A 20,502-nucleotide genomic window follows, 5' to 3' on the forward strand; every position below is an offset into this window, starting at 1 on the left:
CCATGATGCATATCTTACACATCACATCCTGAAAGACCTTATAAGAGCCACAATAACCAGAAATCATACTCTTTCTTTGTTCAAACAGTAAAAGTCCAATAAAAATAACTTATGTCCAAATAACATCCACCAACGTGGAAAAACAGAACCAATTGCAAAGTAACGTCTTCTTAACCAGAAGTACTCTTATTCCATCTTCTTCTCAGAACCTGAAAGGAATGAAACACAGGAAAAACCCGTAACTTCTGCTTAGACAGAATATAAATACATACGGGTGGGTAAACATTACAATTTTTTGTAATATAACCGGATGGGATAATCCTCGCCTACGTGTCCTTAATAGAATTGAAAATTCTTGGCGCGAATGCAAGCTAATTTTTTTACTCTATTACAGGACTGGTGGCTTCGGATTATGCTAGTTTAACGCTTATCAAATGCAACTGAGGCTATATCACCCACCAGTTTATAGTAAAACTGTTTAAAAGTTGATTCAGAAGACCAGTCAGCAGACCGTTTTATATCCTGAACAGTAGAACCCAACATAAAGGTTTTGGAAGCCATAGCTCCAGGCACAGAAAGCGTCCATGCACCTGGATATCAATATCCGCCTCTTTCATGACATATTTTAACCATCTGGCTACAGTGGCCGCAGAGACCGGTTTATACGGTTTTTGCAGAGCAATTAACAATTGAACCACACCATCAGGTCATATAGATCTTGTACATTGTTCATAAGCTTTTAGACATTGAACTACACATAGTTTTGCATTACCAGGAAAAGCATGATACTCAACACTAGTTCTGGCTGTAATATTGAAGGAAACTGCTTCAGGAGTAAATACTCTGGGCAGATTTACAAGCCCCTTGCGCCTCTTTTACTTCGCCATTGCGTCAATTTTGTGACGCAGCAGCCGCGCAAAAGAGGTGCCATGGTGCGGGGTATTTACAACGTGATGCATCTGGGAGATGCGTCACGTTGTATAGCCCTGCGCCATAAGGCGGCGTTTCGGCGCAGGGGTGGGGGCGTTCCTGCGCAGGAACGCCTCCTAAAAGTGGCTGAGTGAAATCTACAAGATTTCCCTCAGTCACTTTTAGGCCACTGCTGCGTTAGGCTTGACGCAGCATTGGACAGATAGGGCACCCCCGAGCCTAGCTGGAGCTGCGTCGCGCTTGCGACGCAACTCCAGCAATGCGCCGCTTTACGGCACAGATGCGTCACGCATCTGTGCTGTTTTTGCCCCATTGTGCGCCGCTTTGTAAATGCGGCGCACCATGAGTGGCGGAGCTGCGGCGCACAATAACTTGCGCTTCCCTGGGGATGCGCCAGTTATTGTAAATCTGCCCCTCTACCTGTAAGGTCCAGAGCTTTCACATCGGAAGACCGCCGACAGGCAGATAGGCATGGTAGCATCGCTAACTTACACAATTGTTGTGTCCGTGTCAACATGTCATTCTGTGGCATTTGTCCAGTAAGGAAAGAACCCGAGATACATCCTACAGAGAGGAATACTTTGGTTTAGGTGGATTCGCAACCCGAATACCTTTTAGTAACTTAAAAATTACCGGATGCATACCTGCCGGCTTGCCATCTATCTGAGAATGACCAGCTGAGATGGCCTAATGAAAATTGTCGGCCTAACCGTAAGCCAGACCTTCCGAGGCCTTTTCAGACAGAAAATTTACAACATGGGTTAAGTAGGCCCCCACGGGATCCACAAGTTTCTCCACGCACCAACGAACCCAGCCTTTGTAGGCCAGAGAATACCGTTTCCTGGTGGAGGGAGCCCAGGCTTGGTTGATGAAAGACGCAGCTGTGCCCGAAAGGCCCAGCAGTTCCCATCTTTGCCATCAGAGACAACTGTCCCGATAGCATCATCAGGTGTATTTTTCCGTGAGGGACCTGGAGCTTCGTCAAGGATGACGGAATCATCCTGGGGAAGACGCAGCTCATCGCCAATAAAGTTGAGAACCAAGGTTGCGACTTCCACATGGGGGTTACTAAGATCACTTCCGCCAGATGGCGAGACACCTGGGTAGTCACATTGGGAATCAATATGAATGGGGGACAGGCATTATTAAGGCCCTTGGACCAGCCCTGAGAAATTGCATCAGTTGCCAGAGGTAACAGATCCGGTCTCCAGCTGAAGAACTTCTCCAACTGACGATTCAGCCTTGAATCAAATAGGTCAATCTCGCAATTGCTCCAGATTGCTTGCAACCATCTGACTATCTGACGATGGAGTTGCCAATCGCTGTAATCCTTGAGGTGTCGGGAGTTCCAGTCTGCTACTATGTTCGACTGCCCCGGGATATATTCGGCTATCACCGATATCTGATCACTCAGGCAGTAATGCCAAAAGTCCTTCGCTATTTCTGCGAGCAGAGAGGACCTCATGCCTCCCAATTTTTTGATGTATCTCACCACCGAGATGTTGTCCATCTGATGCAGGATGCAACATGAGAGGCGTTTGGGTGGCAGTGTCCGGATCGGGAACGATTCCGCTAAAAGTTCCAGGTAGTTGATGTGAAGATCGAGTTGGCGCAGGGACCACCATCCGCCTGTGGAGATATCTCCGTAACGCGCACCCCCAGCACCAACGGCTGGCGTCTGATTCTATAACCACCTCTGGCTGAGACCCGAAAATGGTTCTGCCATTCCATGCTTCCACGTGGCTAAGCCACCACTGTATCTCTTCCTGGGCTTCCTGAGAGAGAGGGACAACATCCGTGTAAGAAAGACCTTTCTGAAGGTGTCGTATCTTTAACCTTTGAAGGACCCGATAATGAAGAGGACCTGGGAAGATTGCTTATATGGAGGATGCCAGAAGACCCACGATAATGGCAATTGCCTTGAGTGAGACTGTCTTTTTGGATAACAGCGTGGTGAGCTCCTTTCTGATGAGTTTCAGTTTGAAACGGAGAAGGCTCAACTGGGTCGTCCGAGAATCTATAACGAACCCTAGAAAATCCACCTTCTGCGAGGGGGCAAGAGCTGATTTAGATTCGTTGATCACGAACCCTAGGTTTTGTAAAGTAGCTATGGTCAGTTGTAAATGATGAGCAGCTAGTGGTGGAGATTGCACCATGATGAGTATGTCATCTAGATAAACTATCATGCAAATATCGCACTCTCGTAGGTGAGCTATCAATGGCTTCATCACCATGGTGAAGCACCATGGTGCTGAGGAGAGCCCGAAAGAAAGGACCAAGTACTCGAACCACTGGTTCCGCCATTGAAATTGGAGGAAACGGTGGTGAGGAGGAAAAATAGGTATTGGCAGATAGGCGTCATTCAGGTCCAACTGGACCATCCAGTCTCCTACATTGAGAAGATCTGCCAAAAGATGGATGCCCTTCATCTTGAAGTGTTTGTAATTCATGAACTGACTGAAATCCTTCAAATTCAAAAGTAATCGGTGACCGCCGATTTTCTTCTGCACTAAGAAAATATTGCTGCAAAAACCACGAGGGCCCTCGTTGCAACGCTCTATTGCCTGTTTCTGCAGCATTTCTCCTAGTTCGGAATCAATAAAATCGCATTCTAGTTGGAAAAAAGAAAGCTGTTGGGTCATTTGACCTGATAGGGGGTCTGGTAGAAATCTAAATGGAACCCCTGAATTGTCTGCAAAATCCATGCATCCTGAGAAATTTGAAACCAATTGTGATAGAAAAACTGAGTGCGACCCCCAATGGTATCAGAAGGTTGTCGGGAGCACTTACCTGCAGAGTCTGGGGCTTGGAAGCCCCCTCGATGGCCACCTCTGTGGAAACGCCTTTGGTTGAAGCATTGTCTGGTACGATAGAAGGTCCCTCCGCGAGTGGAATCCCACTCTCCGCAGCCTCTTCCGTAATCTCATCGTTGAGGACATTGGGAAAAGTTGCGGCCTTTCGAGCGTCCTCGGACTCGCCGGCCCGTCGAAAAAGGCCTCGCTTAATGCCAGACTGGGCCTTATCTAGCGTTGTGAATGTGCCCACGCACTTGGAAACATCCTTGACAAAGCATTCTCCAAAATGATTTCCCTCCGCTAGGGCCCTGGTTCCGCTGCTGCCAATTCAGTGAGGTTAGAGTCAATCCGCATGAGAAGTGACTTGCGTTGTTCTGTAGATAGAGCGCAATTCGCGTTACCTAGGAGGCAAATGGTCTGCTCCACCCTGCCAGTACATCCGGATCCACCACAGTGGGCGACTCCTGCGCCTCCAAGGCCATTTCTAGGATCTTAGCAAGAGGGCCTGCCACGTCCAGGAGTTTGTCCTGATAGCCTCGCCTGGCCAGATCAATACCTTTCTTTGGGTCCTTTGCAAACTTCTTGAGGAAGGTAAGTAGGCTAGGGTCGATATCCGGGGTTTCTGCTACCTTGTCCGTAATGTCTGGCCTGGGGCATTCTGAACGTAATCTATTACGCACCTCCTTATCAAAACTCCGTCGGAGGTTATCATGCAGATACGGAGCAACTCCTGGCGCAGGAGCCCAGTCCGAAGACCGAGGGTGGACTATGTCTGCAGGATTAAAAGTGAAAGGAGTAGACATAGTTTGGGATATGTCTTGCTCCACGTGTTTTGTCTTCCTAGTCTTCTTCTTTGGGGCAGCCTCATCAGGGGTGTCCGTCCCTGTGGTATCAGTGTCCATGTCTGTATCAGTGTCTGGACGCATAGCCTTACCAGAAGTAGGCAGTGAAGAAAGAGCATCAGCATGGGGCCGAGATTTGGCCTGGAGGACACCGCCCGTGGTATACTTAGCTGGTTCTGTAGGGGTAGCGAAGCTGTGACGTTGAAGAGGAAGTACTTGTGTTGCAACCACTGCACTTGTATTATGGAGGCTTGTCTTCTATACTTTTTATTAATTTCATTTTATCTGACATTATATACTACCAGAGCAATGACGGTTTTGCTTTTAATTTTTTTTGTGCTGCCTTCTTTCTTCATGTTTCTCTTACTTGTTGCTGTACTATGTACAATCTGTTTTGTATTTGTTGCCACTTCTTCATTATTATTTTCACTTGGGAATCCCAATCAAAATTTCCACTTTACTGCAAATTGTCAACTTCCTGAATGCCTATTTTAGTTGAATTCCCATGGTTTCATATAATTATTGAACTCCAATAAACTGTGAACAAATAATTACTTGAATGTTAGTGAGGTTCTGGACTAAACTTTGAGATTTCAGCAAATGGACACAACCAGAAAGGAAAGTAATTTGGGTGTTATTCACTAGTTACATTCTAAAGCCGGTGTTTGCTTTATTTTTTCTGCAGTTTGTAAGCAGTACTTAGAGAAATATCCAGGAGACCAGGAATTACTCTGGGAAGTAGAAGGAGTTGGCCACTGGTTTCAAAGAACACGTATTTCCACCAGAGTACAAAAGGAAACACTCAGCACTGTAGGTAGGAATGTCTAGGAAATTGTTACATGTTTTCTGTTTTTTTCTAATCAGAGAACAGTACGAAAACTTCCATATCGACATGTGATAGCTGTTGGCTGTAAAATGTAGCAGATATCAAAATACCCAATGGCAGATTGGTAGTAGGGTAATCACCCGAACTGGTAATGGTTTTGAAATGTATGCAACATTAATACAGCTGATGGCAGGTATGCCAAATGGTAAATTCTCCATTGGAGGATAGTTCAGATTATTAATCATTCATTACCAAAGCCATAGGCAATTATTTGTTCATTTTTGTATGTCAATTCTCAATCAAAATGTGCCTCAAACATATGAAATAAGCCTTGGCAAAGACAAAAAAATCTCAGCTGTGATGTCTATTGGCGTTGTTGCTGCATGTTTTTTTCTTTGATGGGCTCCATTTCTGCTCATGAAGGTGAGGAGGCCATCTGTGAATTATATAATGTTTTCTTTTGTGTTATGAATTATCATTTCAAGATGGCTGACACACATGCGCATGCACAGCACCAAGACTGCTCTCTTGGCTGTCAGAGACCATATCAGAAACTGTCAAGACAAACATCTTCCATCTATGTTTGTGCTGTTCGTCCTGTCTGCGGCCTTCGATACCATATCTCACTCTATACTGATACGGAGATTGGAGGAGATAGGTATCCAGGGCCGGGTGCTACAATGGTTTAGAAACTATCTGTCTGACCGAACGCAGACTATTCATTTGGGACCTTTTCGGTCACGTGCCATGAATATAGACAGAGGAGTGCCCCAGGGTTCCTGTTTGAGCCCTGTTCTGTTCAACATATATGTCGCTCCTCTTGCAAACATCATAAGAGCGTATAGCTTCACGCCTATTTCATACGCGGACGATACCCAACTTATTTTAGCCTTTGATAAAGACCCGTCTGAAACGAGAGAGCATTTCACTGATGGCATGAAAGCTATTACATCGTGGATGGCTGCTAACTCTCACCAACTAAATGGTGGCAAAACTGAAATTATGCTTTTCGGGGCTGCTCATCTATTATGGTCTCCTGAGTGGTGGCTGCTGGAATTGGAAGCACCACCCACTCGAAAAATTAGGGCATAAAACTTGATCAGAAGCTTACTATTAAAGACCAAGTGACTTCCACTACTAGCTCCTGCTTCCATGTTATGAGGCTATTACAGAGACTATTTCCAATGCTCCTAGTGGCAGTACGAAAGACCCTAGTCAAGGCACTGGTGATCAGTCTCCAGGACTATAGAAATGCTCTTCTGACTTCGGTCAACGAATCCTTCCTGGACAAGCTCCAGGTAGTTCAGAATAATGCAGCGTGTCTAATTCACAACCTTCCAGTGAGATCGGCCTCTATCCCTCTATTGCATGCACTACACTGGTTGCCAGTGTGGAAGCGGTTTACCTTCAAGATCTGCTGTGTTGTGCACAAAACACTTAATGGTAAGGCACCCAGCTACTTGAGGGAAAAACGTATTCCCTATCGTCCTACAAGATCTTTGCCAATAAGTACCATACATAAAGAAAGCACGCTCAGGTGGTAGTGCTTTCTCTTTCTTAGCACCCCATCTTTCGAACAAACTTTTCCTACACCTTCGAGAATGGATCGCTCATTACAGTTTTTGAAAACTATTAAAAACTGAATTCATTTAATGTTAGGCTCCTTACCCTGCATTTTTTGATCCAGATGTGCCGAGATATCTCTTCTGGGATGATTCATGTGCATTACAAAATAAACAAATAAAATTAGAGCAAAAGAAAAAGTTGGATGACGCATTTGTGCACACATGCAGTGTTTTTTTTTTATTGTTGGCCATCTTGGAATGATTTGTCTTAACGCAAAAAAAAATCTACAGCCACAATTCAGGGAAGTATAGTTGCATGCTCAGGCAGCCATCTTGCAATGGTTTAAACATTTACAGATGGACACCTACCAATACTGTGGTGAGCAGCTATTAGAGCACTAATGGGTTGGAGGGAGCACACAGGTGCTATGGGGAGATTAATAATTAATATTAAAGAGATGGGTGTGCAAAGGAGCTGGAAGTGACAGAGAAAAAGAGAGAACATAATCCTATGTGCGCTGTATTTCAAGGTCCTGAGATCAGCAGTCAGAGGATACAAATCATCCCTGGCAAACACAAGATTACATTGGAAATCAATTGAATCATGAGCAGGGAACTGAAATGTGCAAGAAAGACGTTGAATTATGAGCAAGACCACAAGAAGCGCTCACTATAAATCTATATTGCATCCAAAAGCTATGTAAAGAAGATCTTCAGGTGTAGAGTTGCAGACCAGTGTGTTCCAGCAACATTTTAAATTCACAGGGAGACCTTATTGCTCAAGGATGATGCACACTGTGCAGTAAACGGTAACCTTTGAGTTGGACGTGAACTTAAGTATCTGATTTACTTAGCCTACTGTTCAGTATGTAATAAAAGATAATAGCAATGGCTCATTTGGATTTATTATTGAGGCAATCTGTATTCCTTTTAGCATGCACAAAATATTGTGAACCTACATATGCAGTGACGGTTACGTAAAGAATGACCAACACATTAGTTACTATTGATCAAGAGCCACACTGGGACCATCTTTTCGTCACTCCTTACTTACTTTGTATTTCTCTGAAGACACATGGCAGGGAGTCAAATATTTAATGGCCAACATGGCTGTAAGTGGCTTCTTCACTGTCACTGAAGACTGTAGTATGTCTCTGTGTCTTACTTTGCAGGTGTGCGTTATTGATTAATTCTTGTTACAGGGCCTTAGGCATGTTCCTTTTAATTTTGGAACAAATGTTTTTAAATTTTTAAATCGATATAATACAGAAGTATGTTACTGGAAAAGTAGTCAATTCAAGAGTATAATGGTAAATATGCATCACAGAACAGCACCTAATACATTTCTTGACCATCAGTATACATCATGTGAAAGCCTCAAAAGAGCAGGCTGGAAAAATCGGTGACAGTTTTACCTTATAGGTTTAGTAGTGGGATAGGTGACTGATAGGTAGCTAATTTCAAAGGCAGGATTAAGCTAAGTATTAGTGCTCTAAGAGAGCATGAATTGCTCATTCAGTTTATCTCTGATGGCAGTACATATCACATCACATGACACCCCAGATGAACCCATGTGAAACATCTCCATTTACACCATCCATGACATAATTGGCACATCCCCAGTTGAGTTATTTTGTTGGCTGGATATTTTCCATTCTATTTTGTTTGTTTTACTAAGAGCAGGAGCTTCTCCGAGTGAAAACACCCCCTCAATCTCAGAAGATTCCTCTCAAAAATCTTCAACCGAACTAGAAGATTCCTCTCAAAAATCTTCAACCGAACCAGAAGATTCCTCTCAAAAATCTTCAACAGAGCCTGAGTTCGGAAGTGAACCAATCGCCAACACCTTTCACAAGGACAGCACTGAACAAATTCTGGTATGTACTCAATGTATAGTTCAAAGTATGTGAGATGTTAGTGTTACAATGGTAGGTGTTTGATTTGGTATTCTTCATCTAGCTACAAGTATAGACAACTTGCTGCTACACATACAGATAAAAACCGTAGGGTGCTTGAATGAATTTGGACACGGAAGCTGGAATTTCCACATTTATCAATTTGAATGGAAATGATTCCTATCATTATAACTTTAATCAGTTTTGAAGTGTTAGCTGGTTATTTCCAATATTTGATCAATGTGCACTATCTTTGCGGACAGTGGACCCAGTCAGGGTAAACCTGATTAAATGTGATATGTTACAGCTATTTTTTAAATGTTTTATTTCTCTATTTGCATTTTCTGTTAGTTAGAAGTGCATCATTGTCAGTATATACTTTACATTTGGCATGGTCTGATGTATTATACTGCAAAGGCTTGGCAGGTCTGATACATTACTATGTCTAGGCAGCTTTCAGTTGACTGAGATATTAGATTTAGGTATACAGGGAGAATTTGAGTGGTAAAAATGGAGATGTGTGTAAATATTATCCTTAAACATATTAAGCATGTCTGGCATTTAGTTATCTACAGGGTTCACAGATCCTGTTCATTGGTCTTATTGTGCAGATTAGGACAATGCAACATTAACTTGATTAGAATTTAAAACAACAACTCGACACACATAAACTGATCAATGCTACCCTGATAGCTTTGTCATGAGATTACCCAACCCCTCCTCCGTGGCCACCCAATTTGGGTCATTATGTCGGTGTTTTTTTTATATCTCCTATTTTTTATATAGGCTCGTCTATAGATGTATCACCAGATCAGCAATGTTACCCCATTTGTTGTCAGTACCTGGATTATATGTTAATCATGATTCCACTTCATTCCTATCATTATTTCCTTCCTGGCAATTGCTCCCCCATGGATCTTGCGCATTGTGATGTACTGTCACCATTGGTATGTCCTAACATTACTTATCGCCAACGCCAAGCCGAGCATGCCCATCTGCTGTTACAGGTGTGGAGTTGGCTGCAGTCCTTGACCTGTGTCCTGCGTGGGGTTGGCCGCAGGCCGGGACCTGTGTCCGACCCCTGGCAGGTAGCAAACCCTACCCCACGCACGACCTTTGGCCATGTGCAGCTGGGGTTTGGCCACTTGCCAGGCTGTGCCCCTGAAACCCCCTCTCCCGGGGGTGAACTTTATTTAAAGAGTAGGGGTGGTCCTACTTCCTGAGTGAACACTATCTCAGAGAACCCCATCCTCAAGGGGCCAACTTCATTTAAAGGAAGAGGGACATGCAGAACCCCTCTCTGAGCCAATGCTGCCCCTGGGTACCACATCCCCTGGGTCCAACTTCTTTTAAACGGGAAGGGGCATGCAGCCCCCCTCCCTGGCGCCACCCTCCCAATACTGGAACAGTTGACGCCATTCCCTGGGGCCTAAGGTAGGCGCCCACTTTGGGTGCCCACAAGTCAACTTCCTTTGGGGCCGCAGCGGAGCCCCATGACTGCTGGCTTTCCTGCATTCACCCATTCCTGGTGCAGCTGTAGCAGATTTTTTCTCTGCCCCATTCTAGACAGGGCAGTCTCAGTTTACCTGCAAGCCAGGTAGGAACCCACATTTGGATGGGGTTTCCCAGACACAACAATAGATCTGGTTTCAGGAGATAGGATCCCCAGGCCTCATTGAGGTTTAGGGAGGCTGACCACACTCCTGTTCCCCTTTTGAGAAATTACTGCCATGGATATTAAGGGGTCCCTGGGACCTTTGGGGCTTTAAGGGGGGCCTGCACCTCTACCCAATTAAAGGATTTGTAGTCAAAGGGGTGCATTGATTTAAAAGTTTACTGCAAATTTGTGGATTCCCCGTGAATTCTCGTTAAAAACTATTTAAGGCGGAGGGTAGGGCGTGTGGGTATCCCGGACCTTTCCTCTTACGTCTTTTTTTTACGGTTTTTTCCACAACAAGGGACTGAGTCCTGAGTTTTAGGATGGCAGCGCCACATCATTGTTGATGTGGTGGCAGCCAACCTGATCTCATCTTGAGATATGTCAGCTTCACAGATTCTCCATGACGTATAACAGCTATACATTTTGAGCCTTAATATCACAGAAACTACTGAATGGTTTACAGCAAATCACAACAAGCATTTTCAATGCAATAGGTCCCGCTTTTGGGAGGGTGTAAGCGATTGGCATTGTTAATGACAATGCATGTTATTTTTGTGTTTTAAACCTAACACATCACATATATAAAAGGCATTGTTATTTTTAATGTCAAAAGCTCCAACTCTTGCAAAGGCGAGAGCACTTTAATGTTGGCGCCCTCTTTCTTTAGACACTGCACTCTGTATTCAGGTTACAGTGAGCTGCGTCTAAACAAAGGGACACGAACAATATTATAGTGAAAGCACATATGGTGTGCTTTCACTCAAAGCAAAATCAAAATAATTAAGCTTCCAGGATCCGTATTGCTTGATGTAATTCAGGGATATATATAAAGTTCTGATGCGCTGGATGATTCAGCTAGTCGCAGTAGTGAGTGAGTGTAATATTCTGTTTATTTCTATTGTTGATTGTGGGGGTCACGACTCAAATGGTTCAGTATAAAAAAGAATTACCGGCGGGCAAGGAGTTAAATCTATCTAGTGAATTTGAATCTTTAAACAGGAATTGTGAGCTTGGAGTTAGTTGGAAAGCTTCTGGCATAAAGTGATGGTAACACGCATTTTTCAAACTACTTATATTGTAATTGCATGATTGATACTGTTTCCTCTGCAGTGTTAAACTAATACTTTCCATTTACATCAGTCAGTGAAATCTGGCTTCACCAAACATATTGTTAATACGGTACTCTGAGCTGGACTTGTCATATTTTTTTACATGAAATTCGGTGATGCGTGGGCATCTCTTTGGAATACTGCGAAAATAGGTTTAAGACAGTACTTCAGGGTTCCCTATTTACTGCAACGCACACAACTTCGCCAGGGTATCAAAAAAAGAAATTTAATATGTGATCCCTAAGACACGGATACAGAGTATTATGTGTCTGAATTTAGTTGCCAAGGTTTAGGATAGGTTAAATTCAGAAAATACATTAAGTCAATCAGTCAACATGTTTCTGCCATATGGGTGGTTTCAAATTACCAAGGCATTCGTCAGGACTATACCCCGGCGGTATGGACACTCTAATAGTCCACCCTAACCTGGGGGCGTGAAAGTGAAAAGGGGGGTGAAAAAAGTGCTTCAGAAAAAATGGAAGAGCGAGTTGCTCATTCCAAAAATGCTCCAAAATAAGGAGTGTATCAGCACTTTAAAAATGGGCGCTACTTGCACCATGGGTCTCGGGAGGGGGGTTGGAGCGTACCTGGCACATCGCCCTCAACGCTCGCAGCCCGCTGAAAAACCTGTGTTCAGCCTCAGAACCGGACCCCGACAATTGTCGGGGTCCGGTTTTCACTTTCACGCCCCCAGGTTAGGATATACTATTAGAGTGTCCATACCGCCGGGGTATAGTCCTGACGAATGCCTTGGTAATTTGAAACCACCCATATGGCAGAAACATGTTGACTGATTGACTTAATGTATTTTCTGAATTTAACCTATCCTAAACCTTGGCAACTAAATTCAGACACATAATACTCTGTATCCGTGTCTTAGGGATCACATATTAAATTTCTTTTTTTGATACCCTTTTAGACACTTTTAATTTTATTTACCCTCACAACACGTCCCTCTTCACACAACCAGCTCTGCAGTCTTTCTGGCGTCGCAGCACACATTAGAGGCACTCGGCCTCTGTGGTGGGGCCCAGTGATGAAGCATGACACTGACTAGGTCGGTGTGTGAGGGCCTTCCTATCCACCCGAAATGAGTGTGTGACCCTTATCCATCTCGCTTCATCTTTGTGGCAGTATTGAGACTGATTGAACCTCTCTTTTTTGTTTACTTGCATTTAACCGGGGACTGAGAGAGTGTCCTTGATTCTCCCTACCTCTCCCATTGTTGTTTTGTTCTAGATAATCTGTCAGTTGTTTATTGACCATCTTCTCCATGACTTTCGAACAACTTGGAAGCAGGAAAATTGGCCTATAATTTTTCATCTCTGCTGGGTCTGCAGACGTTTTCTTTAAGAGAGGTTTGATCGATGCTCTCTTCCACTTGTTTGGGAAGGTGGCAGTATCCAGGGAGATGTTGCAAACTGATGAGAGTGAGGCAGCTAAGGCCGTGGCCAGATCTGCCATGATGAAAGGAGGGGCGCAATCTGACTCTGATCCTGACTTTGTTGCTGCAAGTGTCTCCCCTACTTGCTCCATAGTGATGGTAGCGAATTAATCAAGTTTAGGTACTGAAGGGTTTCTCGTCTGCGGAGTGAGCCTCGTAGGGGTCTCTCCTCCTCCCAGCGAGTTGTATATGTTGTCTATCTTTTCTCTAAAGTGTGTGGCCAGGTTATCACAGAGTTGTTGGGGGCCGCCACCCTACTCACTATATTGTTGGTTAACTCTTTTAATATCTTGAAAAGTTCCTGTGACAAATTCTTAGCCTCCCTTATCTGCAGACTCAGATGTTCTCTTCTAGCCCTTTTACATTGGCCTAGATAGACTCTGTGTGCCACAACATAAGCTGACTTGTCGTCGAGACCTTTGGTTTTTCCCCACTTTCTTTCCAGACCTCTGCACCTACCCCTCTCCACTTTGAGCTCCTCTGAGTACCAAGGCGCCGGCGCCTGTTTCCCTTTTACTCTTATTACTTTCAGCGGGCAATACTGTCCAGGGCCGCACCGATTCCTCCCTCCCATTTTTCCAGGGCCCTGTTGCTGTCTAGCTCCCCCTCAAACAAGGTGGATGAAAAAGCCATGTCAAAGGCTTCCGGCATGACCTTCCTCCATGACCTTCGGAGACCGTCCTTAACTAGGGGCTTCATTACACCATCTTGCTGGCTGAAAGATAATCTTAAAGCCCAATGGTCAGTCCATGTGATCTCCTGGGGTGAGTTTACGGAGAGAAAAGGAACGTTTGAGAATATGGAATCCAGTGCATGACCTGCAATGTGAGTAGGCTCGCTCACTCTGGGAAAAAAAACAATGATTCTATTGCTGACAAAAGGGACTTGGAGTCTGAGTTTGAGGTGTCTTCAAGATGGTGGTTAAAGTCTCCTGTTCACACAAAGTGGTCTGATTGTAATATATAAGGGGTGAGAGTTTCCAAAAGAGTAGAGCAAAACAATTGCTTACTCTCTCCCAGAGGATGGTACACTACCGCTCCCCTCCATCTAGACCCTTTCAAAGACTCTATCTGAAACACCATGAGGTCTATATATGAGGTTAGAACTGTGCCTAGTACTTTTATGTGGTGGGGGGCCTGGGGTGCTGCTGCCAGCCCACCTCCTCGCTTGCCTATCCTGTCTAGTCTTGTCACTGTATAGTCTTCAGGGAAGGCGCCTGCTAGCACCGGGGTTGAGTGGTTGTGATGCCGGGTTTCAATCAGCAGACATAAGTCTGTTTTTTCTTCCTCCAAAGGGTCTCATAACTCCCCCGCATGTTTAGAGAGTGACCTGGCGTTGATACATAAATTAGTGTTTAGCTATTCTCCAGGATTTAAAGCATCAGCTGTTTTAAAGGACGTCAATATAGTGTCATAGCAATAGGTTTCTTTCGTAGTCCTCTATTTTTTTCTCTGCGAATAGCTACACTTTCAGCTAGTCCCCATTTTTCCACTTCTTCCTTCCAATCGTGTAATGTTGGGGCTGTTGGTGATTTCCATCTCTTAGTTATACCACATTTGGCTAATAGTAGGGCTAGGTCTGCAAATCTAGCTTGTACCTCGGGACCTTTTCGCCATCTATAATGTCCCAAGAAACATGCTTCTACTGTTTGGAATCCTTTATCGCCCAGTACTTCTTCTGGAACAGTGGATATCCCTCCCCAGTACCCTCTTAGTTTGACACAAGTCCATATTATATGGGCAAGATCTGCATCTTGTTCAACGCATCTGGGACATGATGCTGTAGTATTTGGATATATGGAATGTGATTTGTGTGGTGTTAAAACGCCCTTTGAGTGATCATATATTGGATGAATTTAAAACGCGTGTTGCGGGATACTCGTTTTGGGTATTCTAGTATAGTAATCCACTCTTTGTCCAGTAGTGGTCTATTTATATCTCGCTCCCATTTACTGCGTGTTGGGTTCAGTAGAGATGGTTGATGTTTGCGTATCCCGTGATAAAACCAACGTGTGAGGTGGCGACCTGTTCCCATGAGGTACATTAGATGAACTAGATCATTTGTTGTGGGTTCCATTCCTTGAGGAGCCCAGTTTCACTTAATATAAGCTACCAGGCTTGCATAGGCTAAAAACAGTGCTTCTGGGACCAATTGTTCATTTATGAAATCTGTATGTGATAGGAGTGCTCCCTCTCCAAAGAGATTACCTACTGTGCTCACTCCGGCTTGTGTCCAGGGTTCCAACTGCCGGTTGGTTAACAGGCCAGTGTTGGTGGGGATACCTAATAGCGGGATGTCAGGCACATATGCAGGGGTATTTGCAGTATATTTTTGCTCTTGGTTCCAGTAAATTATTTCAATTCTAAGCAACGTTTAAGATAGGGGTGGAGAAATGCTGTTGGGGCATAGCAGTCTGTGCAATCTACCGTGTGCTAGCATTTGTTGTGTGTGTGCTATTTTATGTAAATTTCGACCTGATAGCCAATATGAGAGCCATTCTATTTGTGTAGCGAGGCAGTATGCATAAAAGTCTGGGCGTCCCATTCCTCCTGCGTCTGGTGGGAATTGCATCTTCGATAAACTTAATCTACATCTGTCCGTGCCCCATATTAAGTTGATTAACAAAGTGTTCAGAGTTTTGAAAATGCTTTTGAGAACACCACTGGGAAGTTCGTAAAAAAGTTTAAAAGGAGCTGTAGCATTACCATTTTTGATATTGCCAGTCTACCTGCAACTGAGAGGGGTAAAGATGTCCAGAATGCGATTTTTGCCCTCAGCGAACGTACTGCTTTCTGCAGGTTCCCTTCAATAACGTGTTGTGCGCTCCTATATACTTGTATCCCCAAATATCTAAAAGTCTTACATGCTATTGTTATGTTTCGGTTGCCAAATTATTATTTGTACGTATTTATAAAACGCATGGCTGCCCTAAGGCTTCCCAGCGCTTCGTGATCATATAGCTGAATAGGGGCTAACCAGGCCTTAGAGGTATTGCTTAAACAGCCAGGTCTTACTCGGTTTGCGGAACTGTAATATGTTGTCCATGAGCCTGTATTCCAGAGGCAAAGAGTTCCAAAGTTTGGGAGCGAAGTGGGAGAAAGATCTCCTCCCCATCTCTCCCTCCTGATCTTTGTTGGTTTTAGGAGTTCCTCCGTGCTTGATCGTAGCTGCCTGTTTGGGATGTAGGGAGATACTAGCCTCTCGATTTTTTGGGGACCTCTATTATGGCAGGCTCTGTGGGTGATGACCAGTATTTTGGATTTTATCCTGGCTTCTTCCGGGAGCCAGTGGAGTCAAAATAGGTGCTTTTTCACTGACTCCCTTGACTTGGCACAGCAGCCTTACAATGGCATTCTAAACCACCTGCAGTCTGTGGGTAATAAATGTAGGTGCCCCCAGTAACAATGAGTTTCCATAATCTAACCAAGATGTGACCAGAGAATGGACCACAGTCTTCCTAAGCTGTATAGGAATTCTGTCTAGGATTTTCCGAAGGCTTCTAAGAAGTCCAAAATAAGTCGCTGCAACCTTCTTAGCCTGTGTCACCATGGAGAGATCCGTTTCTAACCAGAATCCAAGATTTTTTATTATTTCTGTGGGGGTAGGTGGGTTGCCTAGACAGGCAGGCCAGTCTAGGAAGGGCCTGGGTATCGCTTTACTGCGGAGAAGTAGTAACTCAGTTTTGTCCCCATTTAATTTTAGGCAACTTGTTGTCATCCGCTCTTTGTCTCTTATCAAGCAGGAAGATAATCTCTCACCATCCCTGCTATTTTTTGGGTCCAAGGAGATAACCAAATGAGTGCCATCACCGTAGTAAGTCATGGATATATCAAATTCCATCACAATCTTAGCCAGTGGCTCTATGTACACATTAAAAAGTGTTGGGCTCAATGTGGAACCCTGTGGGACCCCACTCCTCAGTGACGTGGTTTCAGAGAGAGTAGTATTCTCCTGTACTTTAAATGTTCTATCTTTCAAGAACGATGACAGCCATTTAAGCGCCATGCCCTGTATCCCAATGTCTGAGAGCCTTCTTCGTAATATATGATGGTCTACCGAATCAAAGGCGGCGCTCAAATCCAATAGGAGCATGGCGGCTGATTTCCCTGGTCTAACAATCGTTTTAGATCCTCCACCACTACCAACAGAGCCGATTTCGTGCTGTGTTGTGCCCTGAAGCCCTTCTGAGTGGGGTGGAGGCACAGGTTAGTGTCTAGGAATTCTGACAGTGTTCTATTGACATGCCTTTCTAGTAGCTTGCCCACAAACAGTAGCAAGGAGATGGGGCGAAAGTTATCCAGTTGTGATCTATCTGCATTAGCTTTTTTCAGCAGAGGCTTTAGAACAGCGTGTTTCCAAGCAACAGGGACTGTGCCAGTTTCTAGAGACTGGTTCTTGACCCTCATTAGAGTCTGTAGAATGACAGGTGTTACTGTTCTGAGAATTTGCAGGGGATCTGGGTCCAGAGGCGAACCGGACTTCACCTTATCCATCAGGGCTTCTACATCCTTCTGTTCCATAAGCGGGAAATTGGTGATAAATGTTGTGGGGGAACTATTTCCTGTTCTTCTTCAGACCCTGTGTTTAGGTTTCCATTCATTTTAAAGCAGCTATAAATGTCCATTATTTTCGAGAGGAAGTAGGCGGCCAAATCATTGCACATCTCCTCTGAAGTTTCTGATGGACCGGTGTCAGTGGGTGGATTAGTCATGGTCTTGACTTCTGGGAACAGTTCCCTTGAGGAGTTTTGAGTTCTATTAATTTTTTCCTCAAAGAGTATGGGGGTCATTAGGATCTTGGGCGGATCACCACCGCCCGCATGGCAGTGGCGATCCGCCCGAGATCCGTCCCCTCCCGCCACCCATTTCCCCACCGCCATATTACTGGCTTTCCGTCTGCCGCTTTTCCACCCAGTCATCAAGTAGACGGGGCGGAAAAGAGTTTAATATGGGGGCAGTGTCTGTTAGACACCGCCAGCCATATTACTAAGGGGGCGGAAACATGCCTTTCTGTGGCGGCATTGCCTCCACGGAAAGGCATGCGGGAATTGGTTGCGGGGGCCCGTTGCGGGCCCCCAGGGACTCTGGGGGTTGCACATGGGGGGTACCTATGGTACCCCCCTGAATTTCAATAGACAGCACTGCGGGCATCTCACGTTGTGCATTGGAATGCGCTACATGAATTTCTTAGCATTGCGGCGGGAGGTGCAATGTTAAATATGCGGGATGCGCCCGCCACTGTGGCGGGCGCATCCTCATTGCCCCCAAGGGACCCCCGCCCTTAAGGCGGGCGGTTCCTCTTCATGTCAGTATGGCGGGCGGACAAAGTCCGCCCGCCATCCTAATGAGCCCCGTAGTTTGGGTTATTTTGATACTGTTATGGTAGTTTCTAATTGCTGCTTTTTTACTCCGTTTTGAGTTGAGGATCATAATATTTTCTCCAATCCCTTTCGATTTTTTTACAATTTTTCTGTAGCGCCAGCAGCTAGGAATTAAACCATCCTTCTGCTCTGGTTCTGGATTTAGGTTTGTGAGAGACGTTAGGGGCTACTAGATCCAAGGATTGAGTAATCCAGGATTCCCATCTCGAGTATCCTTCTTCTACTGACCCTGGATTCTCAGTATTTGGGATTGGTATGTCAGTTAGGACGTCCCCCCATGCTCCTGAGTTAATCTTGGCCCAGCATCTTTTCCTTATCGTAGCCTTGGTGGTAACTTCCCTCTACTCTCTTCCTATCTTCCGTACATTAAAAGGGATGATGTGCTGATCTGACCACGGTACTGGTACGGCCACTTTAATATTGGGATAATTGTCGTTTACCACATCCAGAGTATGCCCCTTAACGTATGTGGCTATTGTTACCAGCTGGGCCAGTTGTAAGCTTTCTAGATCTAATAGTAGTCTTTTAACACTCAGATGGCTCTTGTCTTCCATGTGCAGATTTAGATCTCCCAGTATAATGATGTTAGATTTCTTCAGTAATGGGATGGTCTGCATGGCTAAGTCATTACCAAAAAGAAATGCATATGATTTTTCATAATTTATGGCCAGTCCTGCTATGGACTCAAATTGTGCAAAGGTTTGGGGTGCGCTGATTATGTTATCCTGCAAATTCCTGGTGTAAACTATGATGTCACCAGCATATAGTGATAATGCATGGTGCACACGATTGAGCGTAATGTCCCATCCAGTGGACTCTGCGCGCAGCTTGTGAGGTAAGGGTTTGAGCGCCAGCGCGAATAATAGAGGGAGGTGGGGGGGCAGCCTTGTCTTGTGCCTCTCTGTATTTGAAAGGGCTTCGATATATGCAACCCGATGCGCACCCTGGCAGTTGGGAGGTGATAAAGTATTTGTATCGATTTTGTGTATTCATGGGGAATTCCAAATGTACACAGCATGTCTAGCATGTATTCCCAGCCAAAAGGTGTCAAATGCTTTGGTGATATCAAGCGAGTTACACCCTGCCTCTGGCATTTCCCCAGCGGCGTATTCTGCATGAGGGCGTAGGGGCTCCGCCCCGCTTATTTTCTCCAGCGGGTCAGCCATTGTAAAAGTGAAAATACACTCTTATCTGTTTAAAAATATATGTACATTTACCTCTTGCTTGGGGAAATGCTGTTGGGATCATGACTGATGAGGACAAGTGTCATGTGACACTGGCAGGGAAGCCAATGCATTCTATTTTTTATGGGTGCACCCTTCGTCTACTGTATTTGCTGAGTTGATGAACTCACAGCCCTTAGGCGTGTGACGTCATCAGCTCGGCATACACATAGCCTGGAGCCCATAGTCTCCACCCCTTAATGACGTGGGTGTAAAGTTAGTGACCTTTTAGTCATGACTGCGGAGTGGGAGAAACGTTCACAACTAAAGCCCTGGTTAAATGAAAGAACGCCAGAGAGTCCTACTTAAAGGCAGAGCAGTAGTGTCTAGATTGCTCCTTGATTGCCACCTGCTGGGAAAATGCATATTTAACACATACGGTATTTTATATTAAATAAATACACCTCCACAACGTATAAGGGGCTACCAAGGGGTGCATATTATTACTGCAACACACCAAGGCTTTTTTTGCATATATTGTAGTTCTGACATAATAATATCACACTAGTTGAGACCTGTAGAGCTCATAATATAAGCACTCCATTTATTGTTTGATTGTCCCTACCGAGCTCTCAATGCTGCATTGTGTGCAGAATGTTTCACACTTGTGTCTCCCCTTGCTGGTTGTAGGGCATTATAACCAATTTCTACATTGAATAGCTGATGTCACTGGTCGGATGGAAACAGGGAGTCATGAGTACTCGAGGCGCTCAGTGTGGTGTGTATATGAAAGAGTGACTCAATGTGTGAAACACAGCTCATGCACCTGGGTTTTAATATCTCACAAATCCAAGCCCACAAAGCCCAGACAATCGTTTTGAGCCCCTCTTGGC

General features: G+C 44.7%; 1 protein-coding gene across 3 annotated transcripts in view; it reads left to right on the top strand.

The window, feature by feature from the left end:
- Positions 1–20,502, top strand: part of FAM169A (family with sequence similarity 169 member A) — a 369,278-nt gene that overhangs the window by 191,162 nt on the left and 157,614 nt on the right. For all 3 annotated transcript variants that reach the window (XM_086960774.1, XM_086960772.1, XM_086960775.1), the window contains exons 7-8: positions 5,253–5,381; positions 8,642–8,835. In XM_086960774.1, coding sequence (XP_086816900.1) covers positions 5,253–5,381; positions 8,642–8,835 — 323 coding nt within the window. The remainder of the gene's footprint in view (positions 1–5,252; positions 5,382–8,641; positions 8,836–20,502) is intronic.

The sequence above is a fragment of the Lissotriton vulgaris genome, chromosome 3_1, assembly GCF_964263255.1.
Source record: "Lissotriton vulgaris chromosome 3_1, aLisVul1.2, whole genome shotgun sequence".
Lineage (NCBI taxonomy): Eukaryota > Metazoa > Chordata > Amphibia > Caudata > Salamandridae > Lissotriton > Lissotriton vulgaris.